The sequence below is a fragment of the Notamacropus eugenii genome, chromosome 2 (assembly GCF_028372415.1).
Source record: "Notamacropus eugenii isolate mMacEug1 chromosome 2, mMacEug1.pri_v2, whole genome shotgun sequence".
Classification (NCBI taxonomy): domain Eukaryota; kingdom Metazoa; phylum Chordata; class Mammalia; order Diprotodontia; family Macropodidae; genus Notamacropus; species Notamacropus eugenii.
In genome coordinates, this window is record NC_092873.1 from 76,966,892 (window position 1) to 76,987,580 (window position 20,689).

The 20,689-nt window shown below is 39.7% G+C and overlaps 1 protein-coding gene across 4 annotated transcripts in view; it reads left to right on the forward strand.

Annotated features, from left to right (window-relative positions):
- The window catches only part of CCDC42 (coiled-coil domain containing 42), an 84,576-nt gene extending 75,440 nt beyond the window's left edge, over positions 1–9,136 (forward strand). For all 4 annotated transcript variants that reach the window (XM_072641080.1, XM_072641081.1, XM_072641079.1 and 1 more), the window contains 4 exons: positions 4,516–4,713; positions 6,970–7,191; positions 7,900–8,061; positions 8,883–9,136. In XM_072641080.1, coding sequence (XP_072497181.1) covers positions 4,516–4,713; positions 6,970–7,191; positions 7,900–8,061; positions 8,883–8,978 — 678 coding nt within the window. In that variant the 3' untranslated portion in view covers positions 8,979–9,136. The remainder of the gene's footprint in view (positions 1–4,515; positions 4,714–6,969; positions 7,192–7,899; positions 8,062–8,882) is intronic.
- Positions 9,137–20,689: the final 11,553 nt, after the last annotated feature.

Genomic DNA, 20,689 nt, shown 5'->3' on the forward strand with positions numbered 1-20,689 from the left:
TTAAGTGTATGCTGTTTGAAAGGAAAGATACACCCCAGAAGGGGAGTGAGTTGTCTGGGAAGCTTAGCCCATACCTACCAAAAAAGGTGGGAATGAGTTCCTTAGGCGTGTGCTTAGAACTGATGGATAGTTTGTTTGTCCTGCCTGGTTCATTAATGTCACTTTATGGTTTCACTATGACCTGTGTTCACATCCTCCTTGGAGTAATGTTCCCCTTTCTCACTGATGGCCAAAGTAGTGTATAGGGTCATCTCTTGGACTCTGGTGTACCTTTTTCTGTGCTCATGGGTAATAGGCCTATTTTGTACTTGCAGTATCTAATACATTGCATGGTACATAGTAGACAGCTAATAAATCCTTGTTGAATGATGGAAGAGGACACTAAGAATCACAGTTTTTAGTCCATTTAGAAACATTGATTTACTGGTTAGTACTCTAAATTTGAGATTCTTATCCAGTAATCAATGATGACCTTGTTTAGAGGAAGTTAATCATAAAAATCTTTTTATTCTTACTTTAACGAAAACAGAAGATATAAGGAAGTTGCATTCACAGGGCAAATAAAGTTGTTGGTAGAAATGGATTTTTACACATATCCAAAGCAACATAATTTCATGGATTACTTCATTATCTCTTATTACAGTACTTGTGAACAAAAAGCAGAAAGACTATCATGTAAATAACTGTAGTTTACGTTATAGAGAATGGGAAGGTAGAGGAATTTTATGTAAAACTCATTAAAATCCTCCAGAGAAAGTATCTTCAATGCAAAGGTAAAATATAGGGAAGTATGGCAAAAATTTGCCTTATGATAGAGCCATTAAAGAAGTTAAAGGTAAATGAGAGAGGTTAAAGCTTTGTAGAGGATATTAAAACCTGACACCAATATGTTATGAATACTTTCTTCAAGAAAAGAATTAAAAGGCACTAGATAAATATGACACATACCAAATAAAACCATAGTATCTTATCAGAAAGGAGATTAATGGTTTCCAATATGGGAGTCATTTCCCAATTAACTGTCTGTGTAAACCAGACCACTATTTGTTAAAAATCAAAATCAATACCTAATGAGGATAAATTACAGAAATGAGATTTGACATGAAGTTTAGACAGCTTCAAAACTGACTTATCTAAACAAATTATTGATGCAAAAAGTGGGAAAAAGACAAAAGAACAAACATTGACACATATTGCAATTTTTTAACAAAATTTAATCAATTTAAATCAGTCACCACAAGGAGATCATAATAATCTAGAAATTGCCTCAGATAACAGACACTTTTAATTTCTTTGCCAGGATGAAAGATAAAGCAACCACAGGTAACACTGGTTTAAAATGTAAATTAATTTGTAAAATCTTATAGGTGGGTGGAGGAGTATGAGCAGTAGCACCTCAAAAAAACAAAAAGGATGGAGGAGAAAATAAGTTTATAGATAGGTCGGTAAGAGGATGAATTTACTAAAAGACAACAAAACAGACAAACTGAGAAGTTCTGCCAAGATTTCTATAACCAACTATTTTTTTTCCAGTAAATGACAGCAGAGCCACCATATTTGTGCTTTTATCACAATGTTTGATGGTCTCATTTTCTGCTTGGCTTGTATTAGGTAGAAATGATACTGTAGAGAACATTGGTTGGGGTAGGTCAAGCGTATGCTTATTGGCCAAGTTTATGCTGGAAGTGCCACCATTTTCAGGGTATTGAAGTATTGATTTTCTTGAGAATTTGAAAAGTAGGATGCCAAAGGCTTGGGGGAAAAAAGTCATAAACCTTATTATGGAAAAAGGGCAATTGAAAAAGTATCCTTAAATATTGACCCATATATGCTTATCCATCTCTATAGAATGGAGGGCATCCTTGGTAAGAGTTTGAGAAAGAATCAGGAAGATTTTCAAAAATGTTATTATACAACAGACCACATTTTTGCAGTCACACAGTTAAAATGTAAAGAATACAGGATTCCGCTGTATTTATATTATTTGTTAGTTCTAAGAATTCATTTTATGTTGCCTCAAAGGTTCTCCTCTAAAAAAGATTTCTTCCTTACATATGCCAAAATATGCAAGAGTCCTTAATAAATGCCACAATATAATTTTTCAACAACCTTTTTATTAATATTAAATGACACATAGTATCAGAAGTCATATACTAATGATGTTAGCCATTGTCATGGAAGGTATCTAGTGCAGAGTTCAAAAGCAGTATTGCCTATATAGATGATGAAATCTTCCAGATGCTCCTAATATATATATATTTATATATATATACAATTATAGATTACATTTTGACTGAAGTCTCAGAATGCTGTGGAGCCTCCTAAATGACATCCACAATTATTCAAAAGAGTTCAATCTGACTGAACTACTTATTACCTGCATCACCTTTTGCAATTCTTTGGGGCTCATCTAAATGGGCATAACCCATCTACCCCCATACTCTTAAAGACTTCAGCAATTTCCTAAGGCTAATTGCAGAATAGGTACTGGTTATACCATGAAGAGAAGTATAACAGGAAAGTACAGTAAACTGGTTATGTAGTTAGAGTGAAGGATAATAGACGGTAGTTCATGTGCTCCATTGGTATTTCCATAATGTCAGGAGATCCAGTGGATACACTCAAGTATATTGGATGGGCCCCCAGAGGAGGATTTATTTAGAAGGGCACAGATAAGAGTCATACAGAACAAAAAGGCTCAACTTGGTTGCTATTTGCACCATCTGAAGTTGTAACCACATTGATGAAATTACATTTCTGTTGAAATATGGAAATAGCATACAGATTGATTTATTTGAAAGGACAGTTGTGGTTACTTATTGGGCCACTTAGGATTCAGCCTTAAGGTTGAATTATGTATGTCCTGTTCTTGTTGAAAATCAACTAGACATTTTATAAGCATCTTTCCTTCTACTTGTACTTGACCTGAAAGAAAAGATGGTGGTAGGACCAAGGTAGGTTGGGTGGAAATACAACCAATGAGTACAATGGAAAGAATTTGAAGTCAGAAGATCTGGGTTCAAATCTCAGCTGTTCTACTTACTACCTATGTGACCTTTTGCAACTCATTTAACCACTTTGGGGCTCATCTATAAAAAGAGAGGACTAGACTCGGTGGCCTCTAAAGGCTCAGTGGTCTCTCAGGTCACTTCCAGCTCTCAATCTATGATCCTGTGATACACAGACCAATATTTTAGGAGTAAGGAGGTGGCAAAGCAATAGTGTCTAAGCAATGCACAGCATATCCTCCTCCAAAAGTGTGGGCCCAGAGTGATGGCGCCATTCACCTTAGGTGATATAGTGGAGAAAGGGGGAAAGGTATCCATTATCTGATGAATGTTCCTGGCCAGAGCACTAGAGTGTTTTCTTCTCATACCCATTTCTATCCAAGCAGCCTCACTCTGAGGAAATAACTCTACAGCCCTTGAGGCTCCTGGTCTCTTTCTTGTCTCACCTCTTCAAAGTCCAAACACTGTTTCCAAAATGGAAGCAGCCTTTACCTACAACAAAGAACTCTATGATGTCAGAGATCTTAGAATTGGCTGCCCACTCTCACTTTACAGAGGAAAAAACTGAGGCCAAGAGATAGAAAGCCACTTGCCTATGGTCATGTAGCCAGTAAATAGCAAACACACTACTTAGATTCAGGTCTATCAATTATTTCCTATATTTTTTCCATGATCACTCAGTCTATCCTATCTCTAATGTGACAGGCATTCTACCCACAGAATGTTCTCAAACTACTTCTTAACATAATTAACCCACACACACATTCATATCTTACATCATCATGTCTAACTAACCAATCTGGAGCCCTGCAGTCCCCAGTGATTTGGAACATGATGACCTTAAGTAAATCACTGTCCCTCTTTGTGTCTATTTTTCTCTTTTGTGAAATGAAGGGTTTGAACTAAATAATCTCTAAATAAATTTAAACCTCTTTCCCAGCTTTAAAATCCTAAGATCCTCAGGAATTTGCTATAATCTCTCAAACTTTTTGTGCCTCAAATTCCCCCATTTTCAGCAAGATAATTTTACCTGAATGTTTTTAAGGTATTTGCAAAATCCACATGATGGCCTTGGCAATATTAAAGGAAGGTCTGAAGAAGGTGCTATTCCCAGGGGAGAATAGTTTTCCATAGATAAGTGGTCCCATTCAAGGTCTGGTTGGGCAAACAAGCAAATCTCATGGAGGAATTTTAGTACCAGAGGTCCATTCTATACAATGGAGACCATAGAAATTCTCTTAGGATTCAGGTTCAATGTCGTAAATTCTCCAGCCCTGGAGGTATTCACAGAAAGGCTGGAGTACCACCTGTCAGGGGTAAGCTATAGAAAAGAAGGGGAGGACCATCTATATCAAGCAGAAAACTGGACTAGATGACCCAAAGGGGTGCCTCCCAGTTCTAATATTCTAGTAACCCTGTTGCTATGCCCCTTGCTAGGCTGGCCACAGGAGCAAGACAAATCTGCTTGACCTCATACCCTCCCTGTCCTTCTGGGACCTTCCTCTAGGAAAATGACCAGAAAAGAATTCGAGCTCTGAAGAAAGCCAGCAAAGAGAGAGAACTGAAGAGAATGCGGGTAAAAGAATTGGCTAGGGCTAAGCAAGAGATGGCTGCCCTGAGACAGGAGCATCAGAGGGTCAGTGCCAAATTGCAAGACTACTCTATATTCCAAAAGTACTTGGAGAAAGTGGTGGAGAACTCTGAGGTAAGTGAACTAATTTAGGGGTTCCTCAGATTGCGGGAGGGAGGAGAAGCAAGTTAGAAATAATCTTTTCTTCCAGCTGATCAGCCTCTCACACTTGGGGACAGTATCTGGCCCTGAGGTCAGATGTCCCCAAGACTGTGAGTACCTCTGCTTCTTACTATCGCAGATCAGAGTGGCCCCATCTTTATTCTCAGTCATTTAGACTGTTCCTTAAGACTTTCCATGGGCCTTCAAGAAGCAGGGGAATTTAGGTCACAGATAGTGATGGAGGCAGGATTTGACTGGTAGTATGGTAAGAGTTTTCCCCTTGGGAAAATATTTTGGAGCATACATCCTCATTATATGTATATTTATTTAATTACTTATTGCTTATATATCATTTATGTGTATAATTATCCTCACATATTACATATATTATTGAACATATCCCAAAAGAAATTTTTAAAGAATGCATAGGAAATTAGAACTCTCATTTTGGAGACTACTGAATTATAATATAGGCAACCCTTCTCCCTCAAAAAAAAAGCTAAGGTTTTTTTAAAAAATTATAATCTATGCTCTTATTTTATAAAAAATAAGGTTTTGAGGAAAAGCACTGCCTATACTCAGATCAATATGGCACCAAAAACTAGAAAGCCTCGACTCCTCTCCCAGCTCCTCTTCCCAAAAGTATTTTCTCCTCCAAAATCTCTCCCTAGTGCTCAAAATTCTAACATAAGCATCATTTTCAAAGAATGTCCCTTCTAAAAAGGCACTTAAAGGTCACCTGTTTTAATCAGCGATCCAGAGAGGTTTATGGACTTGCTAATAAGTGGCAAAGCTAGGACTGAGAATTCAGTCTCCTGACTCTGGCACCTATAAGCACCTTATATCTTTTATAAGGTCATTGGGGAAGGGGAAGGGATATAGACTGACTAATTCTAAAATTCTATGACAGAGACAGAATAAGAGTATTTCCTGAGCATTTACTAAATGCCAGGCACTGTGCAAAGAACTGGGGGTACAAATACAAGGAAGCAAGACAGTTCCTGTCCTCAAAAAGCTATCACTCTAATAGGAAAAAGAGAATACACTACCACACAATAAGGGAGACTGGACTGTGGGGAAGGTAAACCCTTGCAGAGGTATGGTTTGGATCAGGTGGCTCAGAAATGAGGTTGGAGCCTGGTTCCTGGCAAGGTAAAGTGAGAAATAGACTTGGGATTAGTAATCCCTCAGAACCAAAGGTGGTTCCAGGAGCAAACTCCTGAAGATGAGGGTGGGGATGGGTAAAGAGATAAAGATGATAGCCAGAGTGCAAGTTGGTGTATCCTTAGGCACCGAGGATACCCAGCCTGGAGGCTCTAGGCTGAGAGGACTGAAAGTTCTCCTTTTTCCCCCTCAAGCTAATCATGCACACCTGCCTGGGTAATGAGTTGGCCCACCCAAGAAGACTCCAGTCAACACAGAAGGGCCACAGGTTAGCTTATCATACACTTTCCGTGTATGTACAAGTCCAGATTCTCCTTCTTACCCTCCTTTTTCCTCTACCTCACTCACATTCTCTCCCACTAGTTCAATAGTGTAGTATTATCTTTGTATTACAGAGCAAGAAAATGGGGCTCAGGGTCATATAGCTAGTAGCCCTCAGTTCCAAATTTTGGTTTTCCGATTCTGTTTCCCTCACTTCCACAGTGCATCATTGTTAACAGCCTCATCGTAGGCTATTCTCACCTTTTAGGACTAATGAGAAAGAGTATGAGTGAGATAGAGAAGAAAAGATGATAAGAAGGAGAATCTGGACTTGTACATACATTGAAAGTATATGATAATCTAACCTGTGGCCCTTCTGTGTTGATTGGAGCCTTCTAGGGTGGGCCCAATTCATTACTCAAGCAGGAGTATGATTAGTTTGAGAGAAAAAAAAACGGAGAACCCTCAGTCTTCTCAACTTAGAGGCTCCAGTGTGGGCCTAGCTCACCACCCAGGCAAGGACATGATTAACCTGACAGAAAAAAAAAGAGAACCTGGAGCCCTTAGTCCTCCCAGCTTAGTGGCTTCAGGCTGGGTACCCTCAGTGACTCCAATAAGGGAACAGATAGAATGAGAGAGGTAAATTAGAATCCCCTCTCCACTCCCTGTCTTTTCGAGGTAAGATGATGTCACTACCACTCTTCTTAATCCAAGTGGGTTGGGTCTGCCAAATTTGTGGTTGACATTGCTGTTCGTTCTTCATTCTCAAAGAGGTCCAACAAATTCCCTTCCAACCTGATATAGTTTGAGGAAATCCATGAGGTTATTGGACGCTACAAAACACTGGTGAGCATGCACCATGACCTGATGCAGTCAGCCCAAGAGGGGCAGGAGAAAATTGACAAGGCCAAGGCCCGGCTTACCCGCTATGTGGAAGAAAAGGATGATGAGGTCCTACAGCACAACAATGAGCTTGCCAGGTTGCAGATGCGGTATGACCGTGCCCGTAGTGATGTCATCATTTGGGTAAGAAGTCCTTCATGTCATGTGATTGTCAGAGCTAGAAGAGAGCTCAGAGATCATCTCATTTTATAAATGAGGAAATTGAGGTCCATCAGAGACAAGTGATACCCCACATCGCACAGTTAATAAGTGGAAGAGCTGGAATTTGAACCAGTCTTCCAGTTCTAAATCCATTTACCCTTTCCATTAGACCACAATACTCAGGAAGGTAGTGTCTCTCACCCCTTTGGGTGCCACCATCATGATGACTCCAATATTAAGAACCTTGTACTCTTGAATTTGTCCCACTCAAGGTTGGAACATAATAGTTCCAACTGCTAAGGAGAAGAAAGCTACAGATCCTCATTCTACTCTCAGTAGAATCAGGTAACAGTGGCAGCTGTTGGCCTGAAGTAAGCTTCTGTATCTCCTGGTCTTGACCTTCCCCACACTGACAAAAAAGGTAATAGGGGAGGGAATGAGGGAAATAAAGTCATTCATCTCCTTGCTTTTGGGCAGTGCTGCCTCCCAGACACCCCAGACAGAATAAAGTCTTTCCCAAGGAGCATAAAGTAGCCCAAAGAGGAGGTTTACTGAGTCCAGGTTGCCTCTTGACCTGCTTGGTTGTGGTAGTGCATTATCTGAGAGTTAGACAAGTCCTCTGTACTCCCTGGATCTTCAACATTCATTGGTTTACCTTCCTCACTACTCCTTCTTCCTCTCTACTTCTAGGAATCTCGATGGGCACATATCCAGAATACAGCTGCCAAAAAAACCCTCCTGTTGGGCACCATCAAGATGGCAACCCTGAACCTCTTCCAAATTGTGAGCAAGCAACTGAAGGAGACCACCATACAAGTTCCCCTGGAGGACACCCACAAGCAGCTGGACATGGTAAGAGGACAAGGATGGCCCTTTACAGAGTATCAGGGTTTTCTGATAATAGGGCCAGGAGACTTCATTATGCTGCAAGAACCCAGGCCTTGTCATGGACATTAGGGATAACCCAGAATTCCAAATTCAGAAGTCCTAGGTATTTGTAGCACCAGGTCAAGCACACTTTTACTATTTCCTACCTGCTTATAAAACACCTTAGCTCAGGATGGCATTGATTGTGTGAAACCCAACTCATAGAGCCTCCACAGCCTGGGATTTCTGGTCACAGGTTTCTAGAAACAATCTCTATAGTACCTGTCAAAGCTAAATACAAATCTACATATTTATGACCTGATCCAGAGAAAAGCCCATTTTTGCTGGACAGGGGATGATGGATGTGGAACATTGCATATGTTCTACCAGACTTGGTTATACTTTTAAAATAAAACTAATTCTCACAAAATCATAATCACAAAATCAGAGCTGGAAGAGGCCCAAAACACAGAGTTTTATTTGGAGTAAAGACGAATTCTTTCCATGCTGCTCATTCAACTAAAGAGGAGTTAAGATATTTTGAGGCAGTGGGACCTACACCTTTTCTCTCACAGATTCCACATAGACTTAGGCACTAAGTAGAACCTGAGAACCTGACATTATTTAGTTACAACCAGACAATGTGACTAACTAACTAATTAGAACCTAAAGAAACTTCATTTCTTCTAGGCCATGGGAAGATGATCCATACAGGATTGAAGTAGCATTGTATGGGTAGGTGTCTCATAACAGAGAAACCAGCTATAGGCTGAAAACCTTATTCTTTCTGTCCCTTGTTTTGTCAGATCCAGGAGTTCATCCAAGACCTGTCAGATATCTGGGCAGAGGTTAAGAAGAAAGACCCAACACCAAACCCGCTACTCCTGTCATATAAGACATAGAAAAGGAAACAGTCGTTCCCAGCTCTTCTGGGTCAGTATACTGTAGTGCTCTCAGTCCTTCAATGATAACCCCACCTTTCCACAGAATGGTAACCATCCCTCCATCAGACACCCACTAAATGTGATTCCAAAAGACATTAAATTCTAACCTGACATAATTTTCATTTTTTTCATTGGCAGTTTCTTCATTGTAGGAGGGTGGATGGGAAGGATTGAGAAGCTAGCATCCAAGGATGGAAAGGTTGGGCACACATGCCCTAGATTTTAGGGGGGAAAAAAGATCAGAAGCAACATAGAAACAGCCCCATGGCCTGAGGTTCTAAAAGGGAAAAATGGCTCAAGAGAGATGGGAAGCTTCCCAACATGAAATACTTAGAATACAAACACATGTTATTTCTGTAAGAAGAAAAAGGTGGAGGAATCAAAGGAAACCCATGTAGCTGCACAGAGAGCAGTTACTTTGAGTTCAAATGGACACAAAAGAATCTGGATAAAAGATGGAAGACAAGAGCAAGTGACCAAGAACAAATAAGAACAGACCTGTAAAGAACTTAGTCTCAGAGGAGGCTAAAGGTCAGAATGAGCAGAGGCAGATGAAAAATATTGAGGATAACTAAAAGGGCTGTTTTGTTTGTTTGTTTGTATTTTCTTTTCAAAGCAAGAAAAATGGGACAGGCCTGTTGTTTGGGGGGGGGGGGGTTTCCCCCTCCCTACATCAATTAATGCAGTCACAGAATGTGATTCCTTTATGAGGAACACTGCTCTGACTGGTACAGAAGGGCACAGGGTAATTTGTGGAATATATAACTTAGCAAAGCCAGAGAAAGTTGAGGAAGAAGGGGGCAGAAGGAGGAGAGGGTAGCCATGGTGGGAGAGGCCTCTTAGAAGCTAAAGAATGGAAGAGATTTCTGACACCCTCCGAGACTCAACCTGTAGACAGGAGTGCAGATTAAAGTGATACCCTGTGACCAGTGGTCACAGGGATTATCCTTTCCCTTTGTTTGTATCCCCAGTACTTAGCATCAGTATCTTGCACTTAGAAGATGCTTAATAAATGTTTCTTGACTGAGCTGGTATCATGATCACTGATGATGGAGAGAAAATGGAATATCTATTTTGCTTCCATTTTATCTAATAAGGATGATTATCAATGACTTACAGTAAAGAGGATTTTGGATCTGCAGTCAGACAAGAAACTTTGAGCAAGTCACTTCATATCTCTAAGACCTCAGTTTCCTTATCTTTAAAATGAGGAAGTTGGACTTGACAGCGGTTGAGTTCTTTTCCAGATCTAGACCTATGACTTCAAGTCTTGTGGTAAAATGCATATGAGGAGACCAGAAGAACTGATAATCAATAAACATTTATTGCTGTTGTCCATTCATTTTTCAATTGTGTCTGACTCTTTGTGACCCCATTTGGGACTTTTTTGGCAGAAGTATAGAAGTGATTTGCCATTTCCTTCTCTAGTTCATTTTACAGATGAGGAAACTGAGACAAATAGGGTTAAGTGACTCACCCAGGGTCACAAGCTAATATGTATTTGAGGCTGGACTTGAACTCAGATCTTCCTGACTCCAGGTCAGCACTTTATCCACTGTACTACCTTGAGGCCAAAACATTTATTAAGCATCTGTTATTATGCCAAGCCCTATGGTAAGTGCCGGAGATACAAAAAGAGACAAAGAGCTCACAATTTAATGGAGAAAACATTCCAAAAAATACACACAAATACACCATATACAGGATAAATAGGAAGTAACAGAGGGAAGGCACTCAAATTAAGAGGGTTTGGGAAAAGCTTCCTGAAGAAGATAAGATTTTACTTGGGACTTAAAAGAAATCAGGGAAGGCAGTAGGTAGAATTAAAGTAGAGTGTTTTAGGCATGAGAGACAATCAGAGAAAATACTCAGAACTGAGAGATTCAGTACTTTGTTCATAGAACAACCAGGAGTATTTATCAAAGAGGATATGGCAGAAAGTGTAAGAAAATCAGAAAGATAGGAGGAGGCTAGATTATGAAGGGTTTTGAATGGCAAACAGAGCATTCTGTATTTGATACTGGAGGCAATAGAAAGAGCATTGATTTGGGAAAGGATGTGCTTTAGGAAAATCACTTTAGGGGCTGAATGGAGGATGAATTGGAGTGGGGAGAAACTTGAGGCAGGCTATTACAGTAGTCCAGGCATGAGGTAATAAGGGCCTGCACTAGAGTGGTGGCAATGTCAGAAGAGGGAAGGGAGCCTATTTCAGAGATGTTGCAAAGGTGAAATTGACAGACCTTGGCAACAGATTGGATATGGGAGGGTGAGAGAGAGGAGTTGAAGGTGTCTCCTAGGTTATGAGTCTAAGGGACTAGGAGAATGGTGTTGCCCTCCACAGGGAGGTAGGAAGAAGGGAGGATTAGGGGGAAATATAAATCTGTATTTGGACATGTTGAGTTTAAGATGTCTACCAGATACCCAGTTCAAGATTCTGAAAGGCAGTTTGAGAGATGTGAGATTGGAGAGTGTTTGGGACAAGAGGGGTAGATTTGAAAATCATCAGCAGAGAGAGGGCAATTAAATCCATGGAAGCTGATGAGACCATCAAGTGAAGTAGTTATAGAGGGAGAAGAGAAGAAGGCCCAGGACAGAAACCCTGAGGGACACCTATAGTTAGAGGACATGATCTGGATACAGATTCAGCAAAGGAGGCTGAGAGGAGCTGTCTGATAGGTAGGAGGAGAACTGAGAGAGAGGAGAGTATCAAGGAGGAGAGCACTTTATACAAACTTTCCTAACAACAGGCCTATATAGTATAACATGTAAGTATTGCTACTTTCATTTTACAAATGCAAAAGAATATCCATCAGAGATGAGATTCCATGATGATGTATCTGTCAGAGCCAAGACTCAAACTTGGACTCTGTGTCCAATTCTACTGTTTTATGCAACTGCAAATGATTTTTGAGGAACTATATTGAATAGATGTCGAAAGACTAGAAAAAGACATGTCCCAATTTTTAAAAATGGGAAGATGTATTCTATTAACTATATAGACTGCTGTCCATGACACTGATCATCAGAAAGAATAAATTCAGCACTTTGCTAGGTACCAGAAGAGATCAAATTTCAATAAGACACAGTCCTTGCCCTCAAGGAATTCTAATTCAGAGTCATAGCTAAGAATTTTTGCATCTGGGGCAAGGATCATATACTACACCTAGGACAAGAGTCTGCAAGGCAGCTTTTTGGGGGAAAGGAGAAGGGGAGAGAGGAACACAGACACCAAGCCTACGGAGGGACACTATAAGGCTACTTGGTGAGGCGGCTGATTACATACCCTCCCACATCCTGAGAAAACTTCTTATAACTTTTTAAATGAATTATTCTTGCCTAGGTGCTAAGTAAGGTAAGTTGTTTATAATTGAAATCCAAAAAGTCTGAGTAAGGACATGAGGTGGTAAATACTTACGTACTTTTGGAGAAAAGAGGTGAAAGAAATCTAGTTGGAAGGGACCTTCAAGATCATCTCATTCAGCTCCTTAATATTACAGAGGTGGAAACTGAGAATTCAGAGAGGCTAAGTGACAAATCCCATAGACACACTGTTAGACCTGAAAGACATTCTGTTGTCCAACCTCTTTATTTTACAAAGAAGGAAACAGAGACCCAAAATTAGCTCCAGGGCAGGAACTAGAACCTAGTTCTCTGATTCAACCACCATTCTTTCAGTCAGGTTGCTGAAATCTGTCCTTCTCAGCAAAGCCCTAGAAATGTAATGATATATATCAAAATGTCAATCATATATTTATTGAACTAAACAAAATATAACAAAATTCACATAAAAGAACAAAAGTAAACTTATCCAGTAAAAGAGAAACTATCACTTGGGAAAATAATCTCTACATTAAATATCTCTGATTAAAATCTAATGTCTAAGATAAAGGGAATTCAAACAAATATGTTGAGACTAAGTGCCCACTCACTAGTAGAAAAGTAATCAAAGAATAAATAGTACAAATACGAATATGATACAAATGATTTCTAGTCATAGGAAAGATTGCTCCAAATCATTAATAAGAGAAATGCAAATTAACATAGTTCTGTAGTTCTACCTTATACCCATCAAATTGACAAAGATGATGTAACAAAGTCTGTGAATTTATTCTCACAACTCCTATTTGCACTGATAGATCAGGTGCCCAATGAGATGCTACTAAATCTTCCTTTGGGACTTTCGGGGTATTTATAGCTCATAAGCCCCCACCAGTGTGCTTCCTACTATGATTGTGTGTTGATATAAATTAATCCGCTAGATTCAATAAGCTATTTGAAAGAGATATTTACTCAGATCATATAGTAAGAGTTGTTTTAAAAAAATTTCCTCTCTTCCATTTATGGCCCCCACTACCTCCCACAAAGTGTGCAACAATCTCCCATTAGTGTAGAGTCCAGGGAAATTTGGATTCAAACTTAACACATGTGGCAAATTTCCAATGAGAGTCACCATGTACCCTGCTCAGCAAATCAGTTTCTTGATAGAAATGAGGTGAGTCACATCTACCTGAACCAGGGCTGTATCGTTGCAGAGTATCCTTTCCATTATATGGTCAATTAAACCTCCTTTTATTAATTGCTAGATGATCTATACATCTCATTTCCTTCCAATATCAGACCTGAAACATTAGACTATCCTGACCTACAAGACAGGCAAATTGAACTTTTTGCCAGGAACTGTAAGTAATATTGACAGCCAGCTTTTAAGTCCTGCTTCAAAAGCCTACTCTTTTGGTGATCGTGGATAAACCATCTTGCCACAATACACCAGGCAACTCTCTATAAGCTGCAGAGCAGGTGATAATCTGCATTGGTAGAAGTTTCATTATTGGGATTTCCTTCTACCAATGGAATCACAGTTCTAGTAAAAAAAATGGAAAATATTCAGTCATAGAGTGACCTTGTGGGACTTTGGACTTCGGTATTTTGCCTATTTACATAATGGCTAAGAGTTTGGAGATTTTTATCTTTTTACAGAATAATACCCTTTTCTTCCACTAAAGTCCTCCTCTCTTGCCTCATCAGGACATGGTGACCCCATGTTCTGGAAGATTACAACAGCAGAACATGAGCTCTGCCAGTTCTTAGTGCTTAAAAAGACTTTGAATAACAGGTTTGGCAACATCTGGTGTTTAAAGTCTGGCCTAGCTAGGTATGGAGAAGTTCATTACATAGAAAGTAGTGAGGGTTTGGGGGTTTTTTTTGGTTTGTTTTACCAGAACCATTTAATAAGAACATGTAGTAAGGCATGAAGAGGTTACCATTGGTGTCAGTGGAGAGAGTACCAATATGGCATAGATGAAAACATGAATCCTAGAAGCATTCTTTCCACCCTCTCTTCTTTTCCCATAGATTATTCTATCTAAAGAGGAGTCAACATAATTACAAACCAGGATCTTCAATGTTTACTGGACTTTCCAATGGGAAGATGTCCCTAAGTTTCTAGGTGAAAGTTGAATACCGAAGACTAAGAACAGATGAAGTTACTCCTTATTGGCTCCTCCATACTATGGATATATTTGACACCAAGCTTACATAAACCAATGTAAATCAAATGTCTGACTCCCACATCCCTCTAGAATGGCTTTCCTCTAATGGATTGTATTGATGTAATTACAATCCCTGTATCACTGCCTAGTGATCCACCTGGGTACTTGGGGGCATATGCTTGGACCCCAATTCTAAAATCACATTTCTCTTTAAAAATCACATTTCTCCCTAGCCTCAAAACACTATCCCAGGCAGTTTCTCCCCAGCCCAAGGACACAGCCTGCCCCAGCAGCAACAACTGTTATCTCCCTTCCTGATACAGCAGCCAGCTGCACCAATAAAATTTGTTAGTCTGCACCAGCTGTGTACCGACTGAACCGGCTATGTCCTGGGTCATAACATTTACTACTCATTGACCAATCATATGTATCCTAGACTTAGACTTACATCTTCTCCCTTACATTTACCTTGTCTAACAAGACACTGATGAGAGCGGCCTGATATTTCCGAGTCAGCCCTGACCATTGGTTGACTTAGTGCCATTTCAGACCTAAAACCACACCTTCATGTAGCCCCTCCCTTGGCTATTTCCCAATGAACTCTGAGTAAATACCTGTGCAATAGATACCAAAAATGCATGTTCCTTTAAGAACTAATCACTCCCTAACCACTTCCTAATCCCACCCTAAATCACCTAATTAGCATACTTGGCACATGTGATAACTATAGAATATACTATATAAACTTTACTGGGTACAAGTTTCAGGTTCCCTAAGAACTCTTGCCCACTGGAAAGCATAATAAATCTTTACCTTGACCTCAAGAATGCTTGAGTCTGCGAATTCATTCCAGGTGACCTGCCCCTGGTACTCCTGTCTTTGTGGGCATCTCACCCCCCTTCTAGCCCTCATCACACCAACTCCTTTCTTCCTTATGTCTCCCAAAAGTCCTTCAAACTCCCTGCAAGCACTGACTCTAACAAAAGCATTAGCCATAGAACCCACAGAATAGATATATTAGATAACAGATAAGAAATTCCAGTTCCCCCTAACTTCACCTTCCTTTCCCTAGCGGGTTTAGTTATGTCCCCTCAAGCTCAGAGTACCAATTAATGAAGTTCCTGTCATGTGCACTGCTATTATGGGTTCCAAGGTCAATTCAGTGTCAGATGTGTTTCTCTTCCCTGAAATCTGTAAGTTCCTTTGATCAAGCATCTCCCTACCTGCCTTCACTTTTGTACTCTCTCTTATTCTGCATTACTCTCTCCCAGCATGGGCTTATGTCTCTTTGGTGCCCTGGAACATCTCTGCATTCTCCTGGCAACAAGGTCACTTCCTACAAACAGGTCCTCATTCTTGATGGTTGCTTCATTTTCTTTTTCTAATGCCCATGTGCCTCTACTTTCCTCCCTCCTACCCAGCATAGGAGAAGAGATCACTCGCATCCCTTCGAGTTGTTTGGGCCCTTTCTACAGTAATCTTTTTAGTGCATGCCCCACTATAAGTTAAGATGCAGGAGTAGGGCACTGGAGAGATGAGGTATGAAGTCAGCCTAAGAATGGGAGCTTTGTGCACTCTGACCAGCTATGGTATAGTAAAGTAGAAAAGAAGGCCCTCACCCCATCCATGGCACTGTTTCCAAGCAATAGAAGAAATAAAGGCTGAGAGAGAGGGAAAAAAGGATTGTGACATCTAGCTTCTCCTGTGATTTGGTTTTCAAAAATACTTTATTTGTATATCAAGCACTCGGGTTGATCTAGTTTTTATCTCAGGATTTAAAGGAGGCTTCTCCGACCCCTTTCATCTGATTTCTCTCTCTCTCTCTCTCTCTCTCTCTCTCTCTCTCTCTCTCTCTCTCTCTCTCTCTCTCTCTCTCTCTTCCTTTCAGTGTGCCACTCCCATTCTTCTAATATACATTCATGCTAGGAGAATTTTTTAAAAATTGTACTCTAAATTTAGAGCTGACCTCAAAACTTCTGATGTAGGAGACCTCTTTGTCTTTGGCTCGGTGCCAGCACACAGGACTGCCTCCTTATCTTCATTATCATTGTTACTATTTAATTCTTTCAGTTGTCCTAGAAACAGGGACTGGAATGGCTTGTCACAGCCAAGAAATGTGCCCAATGAGCTGCAAGGGACAAGACCCTGTCTCCAACCATTTCCCTTGTCAGTGCTATTCTTGTTGAAAAACAAGAAGTTTCCTCTTCAGTTCTTGGGAGTTCTATATGTTGGATATATTTCAAATTCTCTCTGGCCTCCCTTCCACATCTTCATCTCTTCCAAATCCCAGGAATTCTCTACCCTCCCCAAAGGCGGTGGTGGCCAATTTCTTGTCTGTATGCAACTACTTGTCATCTGGGATCTGTCCTCCTAGCCCCTGACCCCTCAGTCATACTCCTTCCAACCTCCCTTCCTTCCTTCCAGCTGAACCTAACAAGACACAAATAGTCTGCTCTATTATTTTCTACCAGGTTGTTCTCTGAATTCCAAATCTTAACCAGGGGCAGTAACACAGTGTGTACCTTGCTCAAAATCTATCCACTCCAGTTCATTATCCATAACAGGCACAGGAGTGAGGAGATCTAGGCTCCAGTCTTGGCTCTGGAGGAAGTAAGATGACTAGCAAGTCATCTCACTATGTTTGCTCATCTATAAAACGAGTGATTTCATTCATTCAACTAACCTGACAACTATGTATATAGTCATTTTCCTAGGTGATGAAGAAGACTGAAATGACAACAGATTGCACTTACATGTAGACTTACAGTTATAAATGTAGTAAGGTTAATTCACACCTATTTAACGTTTAAAAAATGCTTGTCAACTGATGGGGATAGGGAATATAAATTATTAGGGAAAACAATATAATTTTATTTTTATCTACAATGCCTAGCACAGAGGCTAGCACATAGTAGGCACTTTAAAAATGTTCATTGAATTGAATTAGTTATTGTGGATAAATCATTGAATTGGAAGTCAAGAGATGAGAGTTAGTCTTGGTTATGCCATTAACTTGTTTGTGACTTTAGGCAAGTCATATAATTTCTGTAAACCTTAATGGCATGATCATGATGATGATGGTGGTGGTGGTGGTGGTAATGATGACAGATAGATATCAGATAGATAACATATATTTAGTACCTACTGTATACCAGGCACTACACAAAGCATTTTACAAATATTATCTTATTTTATCAGGTCCATCCCACCTCTTCTATATTATGTACTTGGCATTCCAGAGGAGTTTAGAGCAGGAAGGGAGGGAGAGAAGGAAAAAGGAGAGGAGCATCAGCATCTGAATAAGGACAGTTCCATTTCCCCTTCAGAAGCTATTCAGCAGTTCCCCAGATGCAGAGCTTAGCTGGCAACCTGAGTAAGAATTTCTCTGTGAACTACAAGAAACTAAACTGTACAAGCTTCAGGCTCTAGTGGCTGACACAATCCAAGCACTTGGCTCCTTTATGCATACAAAGAAAGATTGTAACTAGCAATTTGGTGCAGAGTCAAGAACATAAAATTACACCCCACCTATTCTAATGGCATGTGTACTTCCAATGGAGCAGCTAGGTGGTGCAGTAGATAGAGCACCAGTGTAGGAGTCAGGAGGACCTGAGTTCAAATCTCACTTCAGATACTTGATACTCACTAGCCGTGTGACCTTGGGCAAGTCACTGAACCCCAATTGCATCATCCTGGGTCATCTCCAGTCATCCTGATGAATATCTGGTCACTGGATTCAGATGGCTCTGGAGGAGAAGTGAGACTGGTGACCTGCTCAGCCCTTCCTCACTCAAAACAAAGTCAAGTGCAAGTCATGTCATTATTTCTCTGATGGCATGGTCTTCTTCGGCAATGAAGGATGAACACACACACACACACACACACAGACACTTGCAATAGTGCTAGGGACTGGACCTGGGATTTCATTTGATGTAGAAAACTCTCTATTGAGGAAACTTCCTTTACCAGTGTAGATCTGTAACTGAAAAATCTTAGAGAGTAAACTAAAGCCGTAAAAGGTCCCAGCCACTATGTGATAAAGGCAGGATTTAAATCCAGATATTCCTGGCTCAAAGTCCAATTCTCTATCCTCTATGCTATGTCACCTCTGTGCTTATGATACTTGAGGCATATTTTATATATTTTTTGGTGACCTTCTGGCTTTTGCATCCAAGGAAAGTGCCTCACTTGTTTTGCCCTTGGATGGGATCCAAAATCCAGAGAACCTGGATTCAAATCTCACCTCTAATGTTAACTAGCACTTTGATTTCTCTAAGTCTTAATATCCTCATCTGAAAAAATGAAAACAATAACATCCATAGTACTTACTTTACAAGGCTATTGGGAGGACCAAATGAGACAACATAGGGACAATTATTTGCAGACTTTAAAGGCTATACATGTCAGCTATAATTATTATTACCATACATGGCCAGTCAGGACTGAGTGTTACTGGCAAGGACATCAGTCACTACAGATGGTGGGCCCCCTATGTGAGATTAGCTACATACCAGCCCAGGACAAACAGACCATCACTCACCCAGATGGACGAGTAGGCAGACAAATGGTTTATTTATAGTTCTGGTCACATTTTTTCAATAATGCATGTTAGCCAAAAAATGCACAATGCTGAGTTCATCTTTGACTCTTGTGCTGAATATATTCATGTGAATAATGAGAACTGAGAAATTTTAGGAGTATGTGGGTGAAGGTCTGCAAATCTAACTCTTCCTTCTCGGTGGCTTCTCCACCAGCAGCAGCTGCTCTATCAAGTTCTCTCTTATTTGAGCCCTATTCCTAAATCCTCTTCCATAATTTTCCTCCCCATTGATTATCATTGGTCCCAAATCTATTTTACTTTTTAAAAACCTCCCAACTTGCTAACTCACTCACTCCTCACTGATGACCTCACTTTCCTTTCTGATGTTCTCCTTGATAGCCACTGACAGTTTTCTTCTCTGGTCACTGGCACACAGATGAATGACCAGTCAGATTAAATTATTGCAGTTAGGCAAGAAAGCAAAAAGAAAATTCCTATTTCCAAGAGAGAGGCAAAGAGGGAAACTCTAAAAGAGTTTGAGATTAACTGGTTTTTTATTCCCATGGAGGCAGAGAGGTAATTTAAGTTGCCACCATAATTTAAGTTGCCAGATTGGCCATGGAATATTCAATTACAGATATTAAGTCCGCACTTTTCTGATTGTCCTGGGTGTGGGGTCACCATATAAGGGAGAATAGTGCCTACCTTCAATATGCCCAATTGGGAGAAAACAATTTACTTAGATGAAAAATATATAACTGAAAAGTAGTTTATATTCTAAACTGATATTGCCCTTAATTTCCATGTATCTTTTCTTTGTAAGGGAAGTAAGCATTTCCAAAGTGGTTTCTAGTCTCTTTTGGTTTCATCATTACACATCCATTAAACTTCCTTATGTCAATCTTTGTTCTTTTATCTAACCTATTTTTTTTTTTTAAGAATCAATAACTTGTTTAGCTAGGCTGGATCGACATTATTTCAATTGTATATTAAATAACCTCAACTTTATTCTTTCTCCATACTTAGTACTTATATTTTCTCCAACAAATAAATGGTATGGCTGCATATAGTTTATTTGTAAATTCTTACCGCTAAGACAGACAAACAAACAGATTAAATTGTAAATATACTTGTTGAAATATATATATTATATATATTTAAAAACAAACTGTACATAAATATTTGCCATTTCATATGCAATGCTTTCTTCTTCTTGTTTATATCTTAAAATATTTGTGTTTGTTGATGTTTGTCAAGTTCATAATAACAAGCAAAAAATTACTCCCATATTGATAACCAGTCATTCCAAGATATTCCAATTTACAAATTCTATTGTTCTGATTGAACCAGCCTCCTAATGAGCGTAATAATATTCAAAGGAGCTTAGCACTACTAACATCGCAAGAAAAACCACATAGATAAAGAATACCAGTTGCCCAGACTATTATTCACAATTAGATGGAAAATATATCTTGGATAGATAATGCAATGAGTCCAGAATTTAATAGGAAGAACAGAGTGGCTGGGCTGTATCTGAGAAATTGTACAACACTTTAAAAATTGTTTTCATTGCTATGTTTTATTTTGACACAGTCACTTCCCAAATAATCCCTTCCCCCCAAAGGATTTCTCATAAAACC